Raw genomic sequence first — 22089 nt, 5'->3', positions numbered from 1 at the left:
TAAAATGTTAAAATCAATGATAAAAGACATTTTCTTTCCATTATATTTTTAAAATTAATTCATTAACTGAATATTCCTGCCCATTGTTTTTAAAATGTTAAAATCAACGATAAAAAGACATTTTCTTTCCATTTTTAAAGATGAGTCTCATATAGCCCAGGCTGGCCTCAAACTTGCTCTGTAGCTGAGGATGCTCTTTTTTTTCTTTTCTTTTCTTTTTAAATTTATTTATTTATTAAAGATTTCTGCCTCCTCCCCGCCACCGCCTCCCATTTCCCTCCCTCTCCCCCGATCAAGTCCTCCTCCCTCATCAGCCCGAAGAGCAATCAGAGTTCCCTGACCTGTGGGAAGTCCAAGGACCACCCACCTCCATCCAGGTCTAGTAAGGTGAGCATCCAAACTGCCTAGGCTTCCCCAAAGCCAGTACGTGCAGTAGGATCAAAAACCCATTGCCATTGTTCTTGAGTTCTCAGTAGTCCTCATTGTCCACTATGTTCAGCAAGTCCGGTTTTACCTTATGGGTAATTTTATAAGGATATCTTGTATATAATTGACAGATATAATTTCTTGCTGCCTGCTATTCGCTAGAAAGAATAACTGAGAAATATGCTAATGGTTTAGGTTATCTAACTGCAACAGAGCTAACACTTCTCTGAATGCTGGGTCCCCGCCCCCACGGCAGACAGCTTATATCTGGTCATCTATCTGATGACTATCTCACCTCCCTGGCATCTAGATAGGACACTGTAATAGATTCTTGCTTCTAGAAAGAAAACAGAACGGACACAGTTCAGGATCAAAGTGATTTAAAAGATGTGTGGCGTGTCTTGTTCTTTTACACAAGATACCTGAGACGCTTTGGATGGTTGGACTTGTTGTTCTGGGACATGTACATTGGGCAATCGCAAAAGACAAGTAATTATTTTTTTAGCTAAGTCATTTTTTTTTAAGTTTCTTAAAGGTATTATAGACCGTCCCCCAGCTTTACTGCTAACAAACAGCGAGTTTGTTGGTAGCTCCCAGAAGGCGCAGCTCTGAGCCTACCTGTTCACTGAAATTCTCACAGAAAGCCAATGACTCATCGCCAAAGCAGTCAGAAGGATGACTGTAATTCCTGCAAATCCTCACGGCCACATGTCCCGGAACTGGCTTCCCGTAGGTGTATCTGCCATGAGAACGTAGCCACATGATTCAAAGCAGCATTGGACACACACACCCCTCCTTGTTTTCTTCCGTGATCCCCTTCAGCTACAGCACATCTCTCTGCAGGGTTCCCTTCTGCCTTGTGCGGAGGTCACTCATTACACATGGGAAGCTGACAAACCAACTGGACTCAGAAAATCCTCCACGGCACGTGCTGGAACTCACCTCATTCTTCTTTTGTTAGGTGTTAATGTTGTTTTTTTTATTTTTATTATAAGTTAATTTATTTTGAGACAGCTTTAGAGCCTGGGGTAGCCTTGAACTCACCATCCTCCTGCCTTGGCTTCCATCGTGTTGAGATGACAGGCATATACCACCATATTCAGTTTTTAACTTTTAAATCTCAGTATAATCTAAATAGCAGTGCTTTGTTACAAAGGCTAAATAGGTTGTTTTATCAAAAAAATTAAATTAGGACTCACAGTATTAGGTTTCTTTATGACATTTTCAAAAGCATTTTTTTTTTTTATTCTCCCCCGACTCTTCTTGCCCAGTCCCTTCATCTCCCTTCCCCACTTTGGGGCCACACAGACTACCTTTCTCTTCTCTTCCCTTCCTATGGTCTCCTGATCTCACAGAGTGTACCCATATCTACCCCTACTTGTACACACTCACAAGAGCAAGACAAGCTAGGGTCCATAGGTGAGAGAGGATGTGTGACTTTTCATTCTTAAAAGAACTGTAGTACCTACAGACACAAAATATACTTAATAGAAACAGCAAACATTTTTAAAATGACTCAAGAGTCCAAACTACCAAAATGTGTTCTCGGTGTATATCTCTATGTATATGTTTGTTTACTTTTTATAAAAGAAGTAGAGTTGTGGCGTTAATGTCACATTGTTTGCTTTGTTTCCTTCCCGGTTTGGAAATCTGAAGGATCCCCTTCCTCTCTTTGCAAAAGCATTGGTCAGTAGTCACAGAGGCCTTGGTGAACACGACTCCAAAGGAGCTGCTAGTGTGTGTGCCACATGCATGAGCTCAGGGCAGCACTGGTCTTTTTGCTTTCTTGGTCTGTTAGGGCCACTGCAGGTCTCTTGGGGGCCAAAGGTCCTTCAGACATTTCTGGATTCAAAGGGATCACCCTGAAAGAGCATGTTTAGTCTCTCTGTGAAAATGGCCTTGCAGAGAGGGAGGTGATAGCTCAAACAGCCTGATGAGTTAAGGACGATCTGGATTCTGAATCTACTTTCTTTACCCACTGCTTGCAAGGTCAAATAAATGACCTATTACTGATTGAAATTCCTCTATACGCCGGCATTACTTTTCTCCCTCCTTAGTGCATTGGTATCACTTATGGCTAAGGGAAAACCAGCATCCTTCAGTACACTTGCATACGCGCGTGAGTGTATGTGAGTGTGTGTGTGTGTGTGTGTGTGTGTGTGTGTGTGTGTGTGTGTGGTGTTCAGTTTTCTCACTTGTAGGGTCAATCCCAGCCACATGGCCTTTTATAAACGGTCCCCACCTCATGATAGTTATAGAAATGTTGATAGAGATGATATAAAGGAAAATAAGAAGGACACACACACACACACAGGAGCAGGATAAGCATGGCCTGTGGGAACACTCCTGAAGTATTTAAGTTTCCCATGTTGCCCCTGCTCCTGAGGAAATCAAAGTATCTCAGATGGTGAATCTGCCTCAAAGGGCTGTCGCTGTTGTGTTCATCAACTCACACGCCACACACCGACACGCTCATCTCTTCTTCCATAATGGTGATTGTCTCTGGTACTGCCACCTTCACTTCGAACTTGGGCAGCACTGTGAACCGCAAGAAAGGAGGTTAGTGGTCACGCTGCAGAGTGGAAGGCTTTAATATTGTCTACTTCTTTGTAACAATTCTCTAACGATATTCCAGTATTTTGTAGCGGTAACTCCATTCTCCAATTTATCCACACTTAATTTCATTCTCAAGTAAAGATTTTGATTAAGGAACTAGGACAGTTCACTATAACACTGAAGAGTCTCTCCCCCCCCCCTTTACTTTGTCTTCCTCCCTCCCCCTCTCACTATTGAAACAATATTTTATTTTGGTCATTCAGTATTGCTACAAAAAGCAAACGAAATTTCATTCACAAAGCACTGATACCCCATTGGACTTAGATGTAATTGATTTTACTCTATGTTGTGGGAAGACCTTCTGTTTATGTGTTGCTTTTTTTGGTTAATGAATAAAGAAGCTGCTTTGGCCTGTGATAGCGCAGAATAGAGCTTGTCAGGAAAACTAAACTGAATGTTGAGAGAAAGTAGGCAGAGTCAGGGAGAAGCCATGTAGCTGCCGCAGGAGACAGACATGATGGAACCTTGCCCTTAAACCATGAGCCTGGTGGAAAAATATAAAATAATAGAAATGGGTTAATTTAAGATGTAAGAGCTAGTCAATAAGAAACTAAAGCTAATAAGCCAAGCAGTGATTTAATTAATATAGTTTCTGTGTGATTATTTTGGGTCTTGGCAGATGGGAATTAAACAAGCAGCCTCTGACAACTCTAAGCCCAAAATCATCCACAGGAAACCAAAGGACTCTACATACTCAAACTATGAGCTCTAGAGGTCTCAGTTATAAAGGACAACATTCTATGATTTTTTTACCATCCATACCAAATTCCTCTACGAAGAAGGAGTGCTCTATGATCCTGCCTGTTTCTGTCCGTATCACCACCTTGTAGGAGCCATGAGGGGGCTCCGAGGACAGAGGGAAAGACAACTGTCTGAGGCCACTCTCTAACTTGAAACTCGACCACTGTGCAATGTGATTTCCTTTGGGGTCCTGTAATAAATTAACCATAATTCATAAAAGGGCAGAGAACATCAGAGGCTATGAAAGAAATCCATGGAAGCTTCCACGTTATCCATAAAGAGGGCGCATGAGAAGGGCTCAGAGGACAGGCGAAGCTTCCTCCTTCTCCAAAGTCTCTGGCATATGATTGTAAGAAGTCCCCACAGAAGATTTCCCGTGAAATGACTGCTGACTGCTATTCTCCTGATTGTAAACTATTCACATTGCTTACCTTAATGTACAGAAGAGAAATCTGAAAGAAAAGAGAGAATTGTATAATGTTCTCAAATACGTGGAATAACTCAACACACACACACACACACACACACACACATATATTCTACAAAAATTAAATTTTACTCAAATTTAATTAATTCATTTCAAGTGATTACTAGGTAATATTAAGAACTTAGTTGCCATGGGTAATGGATATATATGTATATATATATATTATTATATATACCTATATATAATGGATCTATCTATCTATCTATCTATCTATCTATCTATCTATCTATCTATCTATCTATCTATCTATCTATCTATCGTGTACTATTGTTAGGAATAGAGTTTACCAATACTGCAATACTGTCTAAAAGCTTGTAGCATCCTCTGGAAGTAACTACTCTTGAGCCCAATTATTAATACGCACCAATAGGTGTTGCTAAGAAAGAGAAAAGATGAGAACAGCTCCTCTACCACCCAGATCTACTTGCATGTTGTGTGTCATTCTAGATGCTGAGAATAGAAAAGAACAATATGTCTGCCTGTCCTGATTCTAAAAGGATGGACAGAAAGAGAAAACACACACACATGATGACATCATATATATACATATGACATAGTATACATATGTATACTATATATAGATATATGGTTTGATATATGTGTATGCCTGTGACATATATATTGCTCATACATGTTAGCTTGACAGAGTGGTGGATATCATATTTGATTTTAGGTGGAGTGAAAATAGAAGTTGAGAGACAAATATCACGGTTACTGTGATGGGTCTTGTGTACATGGAGACTGTGTTTTAGTATCCTGGCCACTCAGATCCGAATAACGAACGTAAAACTATACTAATTACGACACTGTTTGGCTGATGGCTCAGGCATATTTCTAGTGAGCTCTTACATCTTAAATTACAACTTAAATTAACCCATTTCTATTAATCTACTGGTATGGTTCCAGCATCCTTCTCCTTCAGCAGTTACATGCTATCTACCTGACTCCACCTTCTTTCCCCCTGCGCTCAGTTTAGTTTTCCTGCCTAGCTCTATTTTGCCCTGCCATAGGCCAAAGTAGCTTCTTTATTAACCATTGGTAATAAAACATATTCACAGTATACAGAAGAGAATCCCACATCCGTCTTGTTTACAGATACTGGCCAAGTTATAACAATTCAGGTAATAAGAAATAGCATTTTTCTAACCAACACGATTTTGTGTGAACTAGCTATCGGTGTGTGAGACAGAGAAGCCAGGGTCATGGCATTTCCTTTTGCCTTTGGGGTTAAAAGAGCATCGATTCTTCTGAAGAGGAGAAGATACAGTAGAAAGCTAGCCGAGGAGGGAGAGTTGATCTGATGTCCACATTGCGGTAGAAAGAGTTGTGAATCCTCACAAAGAAATAAACTTAATACTCGCAACTTCTTTCACGGCAGAGATTTTGGTGTGCTTGAAAAAGATTTAAATTTCTAAGAAATACTTGAATTTAGATTTTTGGTCGGCTGTCCAATGTTGATTTTCTTCCTAGTTAGAAACTGAAGAGTAAGTTTAAGTATGTAACAAGCGACTGAGTGCCAGATCTGTCACAGTAGTGGCAGAACACGGTCCCGACTGTTTGACCTGGGACCCTATTTCAAATGAGGACCCTCTACTCCTGCAGCGTGAGGAATCGCTGTTAGTGCAGTCCAGTGTTTCCTCCCTCAAGTTTATACCAATAACAATGGGTTTATGCAAATAATAGGAGACTTACCAGTTCATTAAGGGGGTGGAAATTTTCATCCAATGAGACAACACGAAATTTCACTGAAATAAAAAAATTTTTGGTGAGCCCCCGACCAGTCCTTATAGGTGAGTAATACAACTATTAAGGAACCAAGGATCACAGGGACTATGGGGGTCAGGCAGAGAGAGAGGAGCTTCCTTTCTGATGCTGTCCTGACTGTGGATCTCACCATACCTGTCTGCCCTGGTTTGTAGATGGATTTGTCAGTCTGGACAAAGATCAAACTCTCTTTATTCTTAATCATCACTGTGCTTTTCTTCTTGAATTCATGAGTTGGTCCTTTTACTTGGACAGTGAGGAACATCACCTCATTGAACAAAGCCGGTAGGACCTGAAATATGGAAGAGTCTGAAACCCAGTGAGTCTCTCCAGCCTCCTCCTCTCCCTGTTCTACATCTCCATGGAGATCTTGCCCTTTTTATTTAATTTCGCTCCCTCATTCTTATCTTGGAAGTTGGCAAAGGCAGGAATTCTGACATTTTACAAACGGGAAGACCTGAACATGAGGTGGAGAAAGAACACTAATGAGAAAAGCCGGGAGGGACTGAGGATCTCATCTGGATCTGTATGGAAAATACAGTGAAGTCTGGACTCAGTTACACCCTGCATCTGGCCAAGTAGTTATCCACTAACAGGATATTGTAGGTACTGCTATTCGGGGTCTCAACACTGGGAAAAAGGAGGTGTTTTGTTAGTACTAGATTGCAAGTATCGCCAGTGCATCCAGCCCTGAAGAGATTTTGGACACATGCCCAGGGTGGCTTCTACAGATGCCCAGGGTGGCTTCTACAGATGCCCAGGGTGATTTCTACAGATTTATTTATTTATTTACTTACTTATTTACTTATAGGTTTTTCGAGACAGGGTTTCTCTGTGTAGCTTTTTACTCTTGGGAGAGTATGATTAACGTTGACTTAGTTTGCTTTATAAACTTTAAAAAATGATTTTAATTTTAAGTAAAATTCACATTTCCCCCTTTTCTACTGCGTGCTGTTGGTTTTTTTTTTAGACTAATACAATTGTTCTTTGATCATTGAACTTACTTTCAATATGTCTATAATATGTAGGTGAAACCGATGAGTGGGTACTGGATCTCTCCACTGGGTTGCTAGCTTCAGATTCTTTATTGGACACTCCCTGCACCCAGCTCCACTGCCTCCACCCAGTTTCTCAGTGCTTTGCCTTGGTAACACCAGATCTCTACTCTAACCGAGTCAAGTAAGCCAAGTGGCTATACTCACAGTGAAGGAGACACATTGGAACAAGTCCCTGTTGACCACGAGGTCAGTGAAGAGGCTTTGGTTTCCCTGGACAGACTCCATGAAAGCACTCACGGATACCGTCTCATTTAGGTGGCTGAGGAGGAGGCAGCCCTTCTCAGGGATGCCTGTGTGGAGCAGGGAGGGAACCAACATCATGTAGATTCTGGGGAGGCAGGAGTTAGAGGAGAGTGAGGGAGTTGTTGCCATCAATGTCACTATGTCCCATCACAGTTCCACCATTACCATCCCTCATCCTTAGCTATATAGTAAGAGAAAACAGACACTGAACTGCCATGAATGGAGTAAAAACTAACCGCCCCCTTTGCTCCCAGGCCATTGTAGTGACCATCTTTATTGAGAGAGAGATAGATGATAGATAGATAGATAGATAGATAGATAGATAGATAGATAGATAGATAGATGTGTGCATGTATCCAGCAAGCTTGTAAAACTCACACACAAACAACTTGTTTCTGTTTTACAAATATGGGATCTGAACCTCACAAACAATGATAGATAGATAGATAGATAGATAGATAGATAGATAGATAGATAGATAGATAGATGTGTGCGTGTATCCAGCAAGCTTGTAAAGCTCACACACCAACAACTTGTTTGCACCATACGTATTTGCCTTTCCAAAGGTAGGGAAAAGCTCCATTTGAACACAGCCCATCCTCTGGTAACTCAGGAGAAAGGCAGAGAGAGTTTCTCAATACCATAACACACGACTAAGAACACTCCAGTTTCAAGCAGCAGCTCTCAAGACCACTTTTAAATGCCATGCCCATCTTACATACTCTCAAGTTAACTTCTATTTTTATTGTATTTTTAAACACAAGCAAACATGCCTTTTTGACACTCTAAAATAAGACTTAATTTCTCTTAAATTAGGTTTCAATTTCTCCATAGAATCTTAAATTTTATAACTACTATCACCTATTTAAAAATCTGTACTGAGAGGTATGGTGGCACATGACTTGGGGAGCTGAGCCAGGGGGATTACCAAGAGGCCTGCCAGGCCTACATAGCAAGATCCTGTGTCCAAAGTAAGTAAGTAAATAAGTATATATGTAAATAAATAAATAAATAAATAAATAAATGTGAAACTTCTTTTTGTAATGCTCAAAAATTCTAATTTCTGTGCTGCTAACTCTATAGAAGTTTATACTACAATTTCCTTATGCTTCAAAATATCTCATGAACAACATAATTTTTATTAACAGGTATATACACATTATACTTTTATGCATGAAATTTATATGCTTGTGGTCTATCCAACATGGATGTTGGCTATACCCAACTCATGGGTATGAAAACACAACAGTAACTCTTGTTTTAAATGTGTGACTAAAATTTGTGCCAAAATTTTCTTATGACTGAATTGTTTTCAGAAGTTATAATACACAACTTACCAAAATACACAAATGATGATTCATACATAATAGATTTAAAATAGAAATACTTGCAGAGCACATCTTTATTGAGAATTGTGCCCCCCCACTCCCTACCCCCCAGTGAACATTGATGACGCGTGGTTGGATATTCCTCATGAAAACAAATAACATTCTTCTTTTGAGTAAACACAATCACTAAGGAAAACAGTCTCCAACACGCGTAAGTAAATGGTAGATAACAGTTATACCTTTGTCATCGATTCTTGCACATCCTCTTGTATGATCTGATCTTAATTACCTAGAGCCTGTGCTCCCAAATATTGTTCTGCCTGTCTGCCCGTCTGTTTGTCTGTCTACTCTTGTTTCTTTGAAACACAGACCTAATTACTAGCTAATCTGCACAAAAGTCTTGTCTTGTCACTGAGTCCTTTCCTTTTTCAGCATCAACATACACACTGCGAGCCATTCCTAAGGATTTGTGACTCTCCAGACAAAGCGCCACTCTGGAGAGGTGTGTCTTTATTGACTCAGACAAGGTGAGGCATGTAAAGACCACAGGGTCTCGCAGTCCCGAAGACCGACTGTTACTTCAAGCATCCAGAAAGATGGTGCATCACAGGGGATCTGGATGTTCCCAAATCCAGAGAGCTCAGAAATGTTTAAGGGTGAGTGAAGGAGGATGAATGAATGAGCGGGATTGGGGACATCTCGGAGGAACTTCAGAGGTGAGAAAGAAGGAGATGGTTAGAGGAAAGGAACGAAAAACCAAGACCCTAAAGCCAAGCTTCTCGCGTTCTGTGGAACTCACGGTTTTTGTGATATGACGATATCCGTGGGTAGCAGAAGAAGCCCCAGCAGCGGCAGCAGCATGGCCACGCTTGGGTGTGGGAGCCTGAGCTTCCCCATGCCACAGGACCGACTGGAGACTCCCCGCTGCCTTGCACCCGGAGATCTGGTCCTGAACGTGCTGCGGAGCAGCCGGGCTTTACGTTGTTCTTTCTGCAAATAGCTGGTTCCACCCACAGAAGTTCTCTAAACAAAGCTGAGGTCTTTGAACAGTCTCTGAAAAGGTCATTGATGGCCTAATTACTGCCAAGGTTAATTCCTGGCCGGTTAGCCAAAATTCCCAGAAGGATTAACCACTTTTCAGTTACTGCTCACTTTTTCTGGTTTGTCTAATAAAGCGGACAATCGGCTTCTCCACCCCCATAGCCTCCCGCAGTGCTTTTTCTTGATGCTCTGGGCTCCTGCCTGGATAGTTGGCAAGGAGGGTGCAGCTTAAGCAGAGCTAGGGAGGCTTGAATAGTTCACTCCAAACGAGTGTGCCAACAAGTTCCGGGCCACATAAAGCCTATCTTTAAAGTGAGGCCCACTTTCGGCAACCTTCTGTGAAAAAGATTTTGAACCAAAGTAGCAAGTAGGTTTTGACTTTAGAGGTATTATATACTAGGTTGCAAAGGAAGCGTCAGGTTCAGGAAAAATGATTGTTCTTAAGTTGCCTAATGTTCAACTGTAGTCCAAGTGCTGGAGGGCAGGAGACAGGAGTGTCTTGGGCTTGCTGGCCAGCCAGTCTAGCCTAAACAGTAAATTTCTAAGTCTCAATATAGCATAGAATTGATAGGAGCCTTCACACACATACATTTCTAGTCTAAGTCACAAGTTTCAAAGAACGCCCTTCTACTGTTCCCAACAAAGATCCAAAGCGTCTTTGCCATCCAGTATTTTTGTATGACACTCCCTTCTCTAGTCTCTACGTCCTAGAGACAATTTTATTAATTGGTGTGTCCATCCACTAGTTCTTGCAGCTCCTTGGTTATTCCTAACCATTTATTGATCCTCCCTGGCCAGAACCTAGCGATAGAATGTCAGACAAGTAGAAGCAAGAATGAACAAAAATTCTAACATTCTCATGGGGCAGGGGATAGAATAGATTTTACGAGCAAGACAAATGAAGTAGCCAACCATTATCTTTAGAGAAGCTGAAGAACTCCCCGAGGGCACAAAGTCCAGCCGGGGCTCCTGGAAACAATTTGGGAGGAAGCAAACGTGTCTGAAATTAAGCTGTGAAGAGTGAGTGGCGGTTAGCCCGAGGAAAGGGTGGGAGAGGGGGCATCCTAAGCTTTAGAATGACATACATACCCAGGAGCACAGGAGGAGAGAAAGTAATGATGCTCTTGATAAAACAAAATAAATGTATTTGTCCTGAAAGAAATGGCTGACCAATTAGAAGGGTGGCGAAGACAGTTGGCTTTAAATCAGAGAAGAACCTTGGCAACATTAAAGTTCAGAGCTATTCCTTGAGAAGCTCAATCTTACTGAAATATGGAGCGGACAAGGAAATAATCCAGAAGATGGCGGGTTGAGCGGAGTGAGCGGAGTGAGCAGAGTGGGTTCTACACCAGGGCACTCACGATGGAACCGGAAAGAGGTTGCCGAGTGACAGCGTGTTTGAGAGATAAGATGACAGGGAATAAAAAGCCTTGTTTGTTTTAATTTCCCAGCTAGTCGGTAAGTGAATTAAACCACCTTTGACTGAGTAAGACAGAGAACAGACAGGCAGGAGCCTCTAGAGGCAAGGACAGAGGGTTGAGCTGGAAGAACACATAGTGTTAGGCAGTTCGGGTGTGGCATCCAAGTATTCTTTCTGTTCTTGGTCTCTTTGTTCTAGGAGTAAAGACTGTACCCTATCCTTATGTGCCATTACTTATGTGTGAATCACCTCTATCCTTAACTGTCCGTGTCCTGGGTCATAATACGAAACTGGGATTATATTATTTCATTGTGGGCAGCATCATGAAAATATTCACTATTTCTCACTTATGCTGAACTTAAACTGCCTGGATACCCGAGGTCCCTAGATTCACCTGCTTATGCAGGCTACAGGAACAAATGCCAATGCTCAGAAGATGCCAATGAAAAAGTCAAGAGCCCAAGATAAGGGCCCAAGAAACACTTGTCTAACTGAGAGGCAGAGGCAGTCTAATAGAGCAAAAGTCAGGAATCTCAGGAGAGTGAGGGGGTCTCTGAGTCTCAAGAAAAGGACCCTTCTACCAAAAAAGTAATTTACTAGATCAGCGTGATTGTGAATTCATGCCAAGTCATCCGTAACAATAGCATTCAAAATTAAAAATACAAAGGACTTACTTTATTATACCTTGATTCAATCTGTAACAGAATTTGAGACATATTTTTTTAGATGTTAGAAACAAACATTTCCAAGGATGATTTCTTAAGACAGGATGGACAAAAGTTAATAAAATTTACTTGCTCTCTCATCGTAAATTGTGAAGATAAACAATGAAGGTCACTCCTGACAAGTTATGTCACTGTGACATTAAATTATAGAATAACAACTATTCATCTAGATTAGGGATGACAGCCTTGAGAACCATCTGTCTCCATGTTTGAGTGGGGCAGAAGCTTCACACAGACATGGAGGGAACATGACAAACAGGAGAGACATTTGTAGTTGATCTAAGAAGGAGAAAATGCCAGGGAATATCTGCTAGAGATGCAAAAGGAAAGGGAGAGCAGGGGTCTAGAACATCTGTCTGATGGCTACAGTGAATGTTAACTTGTCAGAATCTAGAATGACCTAGGGCAAGGGCCTCTGGACATCCCCCATTATCTTGGTCACTTTGGCTGAGGTTGGAAGACCCACCTCTTGTGGTTGGTACAATTCCTTGGACAGTGTGAAAATGGAGGAAGCCAATGGAACACTGGTCTGCATGCTTAGTTCACACTCATGGCTGACTTTGACTGTAGATATGATGTATCCAACTGCTTTGAATTTCCCACCATGTTGTACACCTAGACCTCAAGCCGGAATGAATGTTCTCCTTTGAGTTGCTTTTGCCATGGCCACGGCTAAGAATCTTCCACTTGTGTAGAGAAGGAATCATCTCACAGGGACACTCTGAGGACACGAAGAGCCGATGTGCTATAAATGTGCATCCCAATGGAGCAGCACTCAGTTGTAAACTATAAAGAAATGCTGTCATTTGCAATCGATGATGGAACTCCAGAATACTATGCTAAGGGAAGCAAGCCAGACACAAGAAGACAACAGAAGTCAAATGGAAGTAGAACTATGAATACTAGAGCTGGGACGGACAAGAGGAAGTCGGAACTGATCTGTGCACACTGTGTGCATGAGTGGAAATGCTGACTAAAAAAGCAAAGGCTATAGAGAGATTCATCACCTCCTGGTGGAAGGACATTCTCCCCATAGATCCATTGCCACATACTCATTTACAAAGAGGAAACGTTTTCCAAACCCATTTCACTTGGGGTGAAGAACTTGAGAAGAAAAAGTTGACAAGTGGGTGGAGCAGTCAGTCTCCAGGGCACCGGAGCCTTGGTTCTGAGTGAATCACGTGCTTGGTCACGGCCAGCTGGGTATCTGCTCTGCACTTCAGCTGTCTTGCCGGTGAGTTGTAAGTATCACCATGTGTGCTGTCAGACTCATGGGACTATCGTAGATCAGATTCTGTCATCTTCAAACTGCAAACCTTATCACACTAGCGAAAATTAATCTCTATGTTTAAATCTTCATATTTGAAAAGAGATTGTTCATATCTTTTGTGGGTTTCACCATGGGAACAGTGTTCAACACTACTTCCAGGAAAAAAAAATACAAGTTTCTTTACCTGAATAGACAATGCCTCATGGGAAAGGGAACACACAGCCTGGATGGGTTTTATACATCTTGGAAGGACGTAGCGAGTGTTTACAGATAGAAAGAAAGGAAATAAGAAAGGCAGTCCGTGGAACAGGAAGAAAGGGTGGAGAACACAAGGGGTGTATTTGGGAGTTAGGGGGAAAAAAGCAAGATTAGGAGACAGGCCTTAACAAAAATTAGTAAGAAAAAAGTTTTCCTCACATTGCAAAAGTACTTAATAGGGACTAGAAAGTTCTGTGATTGGGCTCGGTGTGCACTAGCTAACAATGCCCAAGACAGGAGAACGTGGGAAACAGGCGTGTCTTCTGTCCCTGCGATGGTGAGGACATTTCAGCCGTTTATACATTAACCACCTTCAAAACGAGGATGTTAAGTAGGTGTCAAGCCACACTTACCAGTTCAGAAATCGTGCAGGCCTGGAGCCAGGAAGGCGGGGCAGCGTGTGTCCACGGTGAGGCTCTCAGGACTAAGCACATTTTGTTTGTGTGATCTCATGGCCTCCCCCAACTTCAGTGAGATAAAATCAGAGCAGTTCCCAGACATTTCTATAACAAAGTCCTTGCTGTGGATGTCCCCAAGTTAGCAAAAGTTTAGCACGTTTTGTCTTCTCACTTAAATTCTATTTGCTCCCTTAGGTTTCTGAAGACAACTGGCACCCACAGCCAGACACCACTACTGAGAATGGAGGAATTAGTGACCAGACTAAACCAATTTAATACAAGCAATAAATTCCACCCCTGTCTCTACACACACACACTATACACATTTTGGAAGTCTTGCGGATGTGTTTTTGTTCTGATTTTAGATAAATTGTATTACTTTTATGAGTATGCATGTTTGGCCCACATGTATTTCTGTGCACTATTTGTACACCTGGTACCTGCAGAGGTCAAGGGAAGGTAACAGATCTCTTGGAGTTGGAGTCCAGATGGTTCTGAGCTGCCATGTGGGAGCTGGAAATCAACTTAGGACCTTTGGAAGGGCAGTCGGTGGTCTTAACCCCTGAGTCATCTCTCCAGTCCCAGCGGACAGATTTTAGTTGATGTGTTTATATAATGTTTGCTAAAAAGTAGAGTCTTGTAAAATATCTTACACACACTTTCCTGTCATCTACTCAGAATATAATCTCCTGTCAGCCATATAAAAGACAAGTAATCTTTTAAAATGTAACCAGTTTATGGAGGTTGTATATACATACTCTTCCCTTTGAAGTCTGTGGTCTCTGAGCTGCTTGGCATCTTTGCCACTTCCAGGAGCCATGTCTGCCACTTACGACTTAGCTTGGCTTAGGTTTTATTTTCTTATTAGAAAGTCCTTCTTCCTAATCAGAGGAGAAGGGTGTGTTAAGATGAAGCTGTCAATAATAAATGGCATAATTCATGTGCTTCATGTATTTTTATAGCAAATTATAATTAAGTATGCTCATACAACTTGAAATAGCACGGTGCCATTTGAAAGGAAATTACGAGTTATTTATAAAGCAGAAGAACACGAGGCATATGTCATGCATCATCCTCTGAGGCTATAATAAGAAATAATTCCATTAATTGGTTAAACATTATAATGTCTTTTGTAAGTTAATGCATTTTAATTTTTGTGTCAAAGAGAAAATGTTTATTTTTATTGGGGGAAATAATTTAAATGCTTCTTGTTGGCATAACCTGTAACTTTATAATAACTTTTAACCTCTATCATTTAACCTGGTATGGTGTTTTCTTATATGAAACATATGTTCAATACAGTGACATTTTCTAGAACTTGAGATTTTCTTGCTGTGCAGAAGCTGGAATAAAGGCTTTCATAGATATTTTACACCTTGTCTTCAAATGGGTAGCTATTTATTCTAGGCCTAATTCAAGGGCATTTTTTTTGTAGGAACTGCAAAAATGAACCTCATATTCTACCAAATAAACAGGATGCTGTTAAAGAACACTGCTAAAGGGCACTGCCAAAGGATGATGCTAAAGGATGGTGGGAGAAGATGCTCCTAAGGATGCTGCTAAAGGGCACTGCCACAGGATGATGCTAGAGGATGGTGGGAGAAGATGCTCCTAAGGATGCTGCTAAAGGGCACTGCCACAGGATGATGCTAGAGGATGCTTCTATGGTTACTAGGATTGTGCCAATATGACTGCACTGACAGCTTTGGAGGTTTACACCATGCAGAGATGAGACACTGAAAGCATAACCAAGAGAAGAAGTGCAATGCATTTAAATGCATTCAGTATGTTTAAATTCATGGACTCCTGATGTACTATTAAAGACTCTACTTGGCCACTTTATTCATTCATTTATTCATCTAAGTTGGATAATTTTTAGGTAATGTCTAACTATATAGCCCAGGCTAGTCTTAAACTAAGTTTCCTGCCTCATCTTCCCTTATGGTTGAATTATAGGCATGTGCCTCCCTGCCCGACTTTAATATTTTTAAAGACGTTTATTTTATTTTATGTGTAAGTGTTTTTCCTGCTTGTACATAGGCACACTGCATGTGTGCCTGGTTCCACAGAGGCCAGAAGAGGGTGTCTGATGCCCTGGAACTGGAGTTAGATGCCTGTGAACCATGTGAGTACTGGGAATGGAGACTAGGTCTTCTGCAAGAGCAGCAAGTGCTCTTAACTACTGAGCCATCTCTTCAGATCCCTTTAATTTAGTACTTAATTGACATTATAAATTAATATGTACAGTATATAATATATTTGTATATGTTGTGGGAGGTCCTTCTGTCTTGGTTAATGAATAAAGAAACTGCCTTGGCCTGTTGATAGGGCAGAACTTAGGTAGGCGGGGAAGACAGAACTGAATGCTGGGAGAAGGAAGGGCAGAGTTGGAGGGAGAAGCCATGGAGCCACAGGAGACAGATGCTGGGAATTTTACCCAGTAAGCCACTGCCACATGGCGATATAAAGATTAATACGAATGGGTTAAATTAATATAAGAGTTAGCCAATAAGAAGCTAGAGCTAATGGGCTAAGCAGTGTTTTGATGAATATGGTTTCTGTGTGATTATTTCGGTTCAGGATAGCCGGGACAAACAAGCAGCCGTCCTGTTACATATATAGTCTACAGCACATTACTTAAAATGTGCATACATGATAGAATGACTTCAGCAACATTTTTATTTATTTATTTATTTATTTATTAAAGATTTCTGTCTCTTTCCCGCCACCGCCTCCCATTTCCCTCCCCCTGACCCAATTAAGTCCCCCCCCTCAGCCCGAAAAGCAATCAGGGTTCCCTGTCCTGTGGGAAGTCCAAGGAACCCCCACCTCCATCGAGGTCTAGCAAGTTGAGCATCCAAACTGCCTAGGCTCCCACAAAGCCAGTGCGTGCAGTATTTTTAATGACATTTTCACTGTGTGTGTGTGTATGTGTGTGTGTGTGTGTGCGCGCACGCGCGCGCGAGCACGCATGCACAAGCGCATGCACGATACCAGTGCCCGTGTGGAGGTCAGAGGATAAGTTGCAGGCGGGAGCCAGCTCTCACCTTCTACTGTGTTGGTCCTGGGATTAGGTGTGGTGGAGGTGCCTTTACTCACTGAGCCATTTCACTGGCCCTTGCCCCAGTAACATTTTCAGAGGACTCTTTTCTGTTGAGCCTTCCTAAGACTTTGGACTTCCGTTTTATATAAAGACAGAGATCCTTTTCGTGTTTCTGTTTGGTCAGTTCACTTATTACTAACACAGATGAGAGTTACAAGGAGACAATTGGTGTACAAGTTGTGAAAGCAGCACAGTAATTTAGAGAGAGGCTGGGCTTCTTGTGTAAGTCGCAAAGGATTGGAACTCTGTCTGACACAATCACTCATGCCTAGTATTTCACTCATTTCATTTTCAAGAATGGGAACTACTATCTTATTTCATGAGCACTTTAAGTTCAGACTTGGTAAGTGTTCACTGTACTTCACTCAAATGTTATGTAAGAATATGATGTTCTCCTGAGACTCCACTTCAGAGCATTCATTAGTAGCTTCAGAGCTGACATTTGAGACACAACCTAGTCTGTGGAGCAGTCCCATGGGACAGGACATTCTGAGAAGGACATTGAAGCCTTCCTCTAGGACTTTCAAGTGCGAGTCCCAGTATAGGCTTCTTAATTTTTGCAGAAGAACGAGGAACTTACCAGAGGCCATCTGACTACCAAGCATGGATTTATCCCACATGGTGATTCAGAGCCCCTGAAGAAGTGCTGTGTAGGTTTCATATAAAGCCTGACTCAAAAGGATGGTGGGCTGTTCAACTGCCCAGTGCTTCAAATGTGGCAATTTCCCATCAGTACCAGCCTGCTCCATCTTCACGTCTCCAACACGGGATGAGACACAGCCCCCTGCTTTGTCTGTCAGCTGGTGGATCCTTGCAACCAGTTAACACGGCCCTTTCAACTTACTTCTGCTTCCCCTTTCTAGACAGAGGTGGACCTAATTTACTGTGTCCATTTGCCCAGCCATTCTCATCAGCAGCATGTAATGCCAGTAAAGGGCATTAGACTTTTGAAAGGTCAGAATAACTAATACCATGTCCATGACTGGCAGTTCTGGGGCACTGCCGGGGGCCACTCTGGTCACACTTAGCTCCTGCCCTCAGCCCTTCTTCTCGTCTTTCTTTCTCTTTATAGAATATGTTGCTCTTTTGTATTTCTGCCATATTTTCATAAATCTTTTGAAAATGTGTGCCTAATTCTGCTAAGATTTGAGGAGAGAAGAAAAGAACTTGAATATTTTTAGCTTTTACAAATATGTATTACGTTATAACAGTGACACTTATGCTAGTGTACAGAAAATGATATGAAGAACATAAGATGAGTTACCCCAAGTATTTTTAAATTATAAATATCACACATATGTTGAACATATGGATTTTTCTTTTTTTTCCTTACTCATAACGATTTTAAGTACAGAGTTCAGTGGTGTGACATATATTTAACATTGTTGTAAAATGTTTAATTTTTCCACATAGTTTTTATAAATGTCTATTTCGTTATTGCCGAGTAGCACATTTAACAGTTGAATACATTTAAAAACTGTAGAGCTGTTTCCAAAGAACAAAATTGGCTGTGTAGGGCCCCTTGAGATGCCACATGAAACTTTAAATTGATTTTTATTTTTAAAGTAATATTTTATTGTACAGTTTTCTCTGTTTTTATTTAAATGTGTTTTGAAGATAAGTTCTGGTGTAATAAAAATAACTACTTTAAAAGAATATATTATTGTGAATAGTTTCATTATAATTAATAAGTCATGGATAGACAATGACTTCTTGTTCTTCTACTTACGACTTCAGTGAGAATCCTTCAGTGGTATGGATTGTGTTTGAGGTGCCTGTTAAATATGCATGTGATGATGAAAGGGAAATATATAGTTTATAAATATAGTATATATAATTTCTAATATATAACTTCTGATGAGTATCAAAAAATAAAAAAATCATTTTCTCAGTTGTTTCCCAGTGCCCCATAGTCCTGCTCAGAGAGTAATCTTTTCTCTGGCCTCCTTCCAACTAGTTGTGACTATTTGATATAGTCTAGCCAGTGAGGTTTGTCTTAGGGTGTCTGTTGCTGTGATAAAACACCATGACCAAAGACAGACAGCTTGGGAAGGAAAACGTTTATTTTATTTTGCTGCTTGCAGTCCATCATGCAGAAACATCGGGTCAGGAACTCAAGGCAGGGGCCTTGAGGCAGGAAGTGAAGCAGAGGCCATGGAAGGATGCTGCTTACTGGTTTGCTTACCCATGGCTTTCTCAGCCTGTTTTCTTATAGAACCAGGACTACCACCCCAGGGGTGGCACCACCCACAATAGACCAAGTGCCTCCACATCAATCATCAAATGAGAAAATGTACTACCCAAGCTGCCTTCAGGCCAGTTTTCAGAGGACATTTTCTCAACTGAAAGTCTCTCTTCCCAAATGTCTCTAGCTTGTGTCTTGGCCAACACAAGGACCAAGCAGAAAACTGCTAGGTGGGAATTATGGACAGAGACTTTATGCTTTCTAAACACACACACACACACACAAACTCCAGTGTGCATGTCGGCCTTCTTTATGCTTCCTCCACAGCAAGCAGATGTCTGTCTGGAATTTAGTAGCTGTCTTGAAAACTTCAAGCAACAGCACGAGAACAAAGTTCTGTTTGCTAAGCACGGGCGAAAGACAGCATTGGCCTGTCTTCATCTTAGCACCCTTGAGCAACTGCATCAACCTGTCAGCCTTGAAGCATGAACCTATGGACCTCTGTCTGTTTAGGCGGCTAGCAGTGGCTTTCCTGTTGTCTGCTGCCAGAGGAATTCCTGGTTAACTCTCGGACACATGCGAAATATTCTGGCTATAAGGCAATGTGACCAAAGGGATGGGATTATGAAATAACAAGAGGTGTTAGATAAACTGCAAATAAAGGAGATTCAGCTTGACTGGGGCCTGGAGGTAAAGCAAGAGAGAAGCAGAGCCTGAACTGCCTAAGACAGAATTCAGATTTAATTTTGTAGGCAATTGTGTAGCTAGTGCATGGGAGAAGCATGGTTCTTCTGGCAAGACTATGGCACACGTGTTAGTGAAGGGCCATGGAGGAGCAAGGCGTGTTCAGGTGTGAGAAAATGTGATTCAAACCTACAACTACATTATGAAGGGGCTAAAAATACAGACTTTTAATGTAGTTGACAAGACTTAGTAACATTTCAGCATTAATAATATATTTGAGAAGAAATTATGATTCTGGCACGCCTAAGATAAAATCAACATAAAAGACACAATTATCTAATGTTCTATTGAAAGAAGAAAAGTCTCATCTAAATATATGAGCATATATTGGTGATAAAACATATCCTGACTTCAAAGACGAGATCTTTTTTTCCTTTTTTTTTTGGTTTTAGAATAAGTTAATAATACTGAGGTAGTTAATATTTATGGACACTGTCATTTTGGTGCAGGAGAATTGTTTGTATTCTGTCAATCATGTTTTAAATAAATGCTGATTGGCCAGGCAGGAAAACCAGACAGGAAGTAGAAATGATGTAATGAGAACTGGAGAATTCTGGGAAGGAGGAAGTTGATTTCTCCCACTCCTGCCCAGACCACCGAAGCAGCAGGATGTGTTCTGCAATCACTGAAAAAGGTACTGAGCCACATGGCTAAAATAGATCAGAAAAATGGGTTAATCAAGATGTGAGAGTTAGCCAGTGAGAGGCTAAAGCTAATGGGCCAATTAGCTTTATAACTTATAGAGATCTATGTGTGATTTTTCTCTGGGACTAAACAGCTGGGACAAAAACCCAAACAAGCAGCCTGGCCCCATTCATGTCACATCATTTGGCCAAAAGGACAAACATTTGTGATTAGCACTTTGTCTGGCTCATTTTACTTCATGTGCTCAAAACTTCATAAGACAGATGTGTATTTTTCTTTCCTGTTTTAGAGATGTGCCCGGGTTTTAACTGAAATGAATACATGGTCTTGTTAATGGCAAATTTGAGGAGGAAGACTCTTAAATGTACAGAATCTGGGCTTATTTGGGGGATAACCCTTGAAGATATCCAGTAAGAAGTGGGGCCCATTCAGAATTTCAAGATGCTGAAGTAGATCACACAACCAGTCAGCTTTCAAGAATCTACAAAAATGAGGCTCTACATTGGGTCCTGGAAGGTTTATTGCCATCAAAGCCGACAAGCAAAACCAGAGGATGCTGCCCTGTCAGTGCGCAAACATCTTCATGCACACCGTGTACCCAGTTCTGTTCTGTACTGCACAAAGGCCATGTCAGTCTCTGATACTGGGATGCTTACATTCCTGTGGAAAAATACAAGCCAAGCTATGCAGACAAAAAATAAGGTAATTTCATGTGACAATAAATTCTGACTGAAAAGATGCTTGTTTTTTTCTTGTGAACATATTAAATGTTCTCAAACAATACAGAGGGGGTCCTGCTCTGAGCTGTGTGTTCAGAATTCCAGTGACATGACTTTTCACCTTTCCAGAAAGGGAGAAAGCAGATTACATAGATTTAAAGTAGAGGTTAAAAAAAAAAATGAATGTGGCCAGGCAGTGGTGGTGCATGCCTTTAATCTCAGCACGTGGGAGGCAAAGGCAAGTTCTGTGAGTTCGAGGCCAGCCTGGTCTTGACCCCATGCTGCCCCTTTCCGAGCCACTGTTCCAGGCCCAGGAGGAGATGCTTCTGCAGGCACTCTTGTTGAGCCCACTCTTCAATCTGCTTCCACACCTCATTCCCTTCCGGTTCCAGACCCAGGCCAACCAAGTCCACACATCTTCTAGTTTAGCCTGATCCAGGACCCTGACCCGGAACTGTCCATTAACGCTGCCTGGCGGAGCAACACGGGCACATTCTCTGGCTGGGTCTGTCCCAGATGTTACCTGTGCTGCCCTCCAGGTCCAGGAGCAGCTGGGCACCAGACGCCTGTGGTTTTCTTTAGAGAGTTGGTCCTTGTCCCTTGCTTCCCTCCTCGGCTTCCTTTCTGCGCCTAGGCCCAGCCGGAAGCCACACTAGGCGCCTTTCTTGACTTCATCCAAGACTCGTTCTTGGACTCACATCATTTCCAAGAGTTTCCAGATCAGACAGAGTGTGAGGGCTTGGAGACAAGGTAGAAGAATTAGATCATTCAAATAAATGTATGATTAAAAAAACTGCACACATGGAATGTGCAGGACCCAGAAACCCCTTAAGAAGACTCACACCTGTTCCCTTTTATTTATTTTTTTCTTAAGAAGGTTATCATTTTTTTTATTGAAAAAAAATTTCTGCCTCCTCT

At 41.5% G+C, this 22089-nt stretch overlaps 1 protein-coding gene across 5 annotated transcripts in view; it reads right to left on the bottom strand.

Moving 5' to 3' along the window:
- A2m (alpha-2-macroglobulin) overlaps positions 1–9779 on the bottom strand; it is a 46134-nt gene extending 36355 nt beyond the window's left edge. For 3 of the 5 annotated variants that reach the window (XR_003378482.1, XM_005365162.2, XM_026788200.1), the window contains exons 1-8: positions 9463–9779; positions 7237–7420; positions 6170–6326; positions 5963–6015; positions 4215–4235; positions 3805–3973; positions 2880–2964; positions 1045–1165 (exon numbers count right to left, since the gene is read on the bottom strand). Coding sequence is in view for 4 of the 5 variants with exons in the window: in XM_005365162.2 (XP_005365219.1) it covers positions 1045–1165; positions 2880–2964; positions 3805–3973; positions 4215–4235; positions 5963–6015; positions 6170–6326; positions 7237–7420; positions 9463–9560 (888 nt within the window). In the remaining variant the exon portion in view is untranslated. Of the gene's footprint in view, positions 1–1044; positions 1166–2879; positions 2965–3804; positions 3974–4214; positions 4236–5962; positions 6016–6169; positions 6327–7236; positions 7421–9459 lie in introns of those variants that run through there. The other 2 variants (XM_026788202.1, XM_026788201.1) reach the window with 2 other exon arrangements.
- Positions 9780–22089: the final 12310 nt, after the last annotated feature.

This window comes from Microtus ochrogaster, unplaced genomic scaffold (genome assembly GCF_000317375.1).
Source record: "Microtus ochrogaster isolate Prairie Vole_2 unplaced genomic scaffold, MicOch1.0 UNK1, whole genome shotgun sequence".
Classification (NCBI taxonomy): Eukaryota; Metazoa; Chordata; class Mammalia; order Rodentia; family Cricetidae; genus Microtus; species Microtus ochrogaster.
The sequence above is the reverse complement of the archived record's forward strand: the minus strand, read 5'-3'. Positions and strand labels throughout refer to the sequence as shown.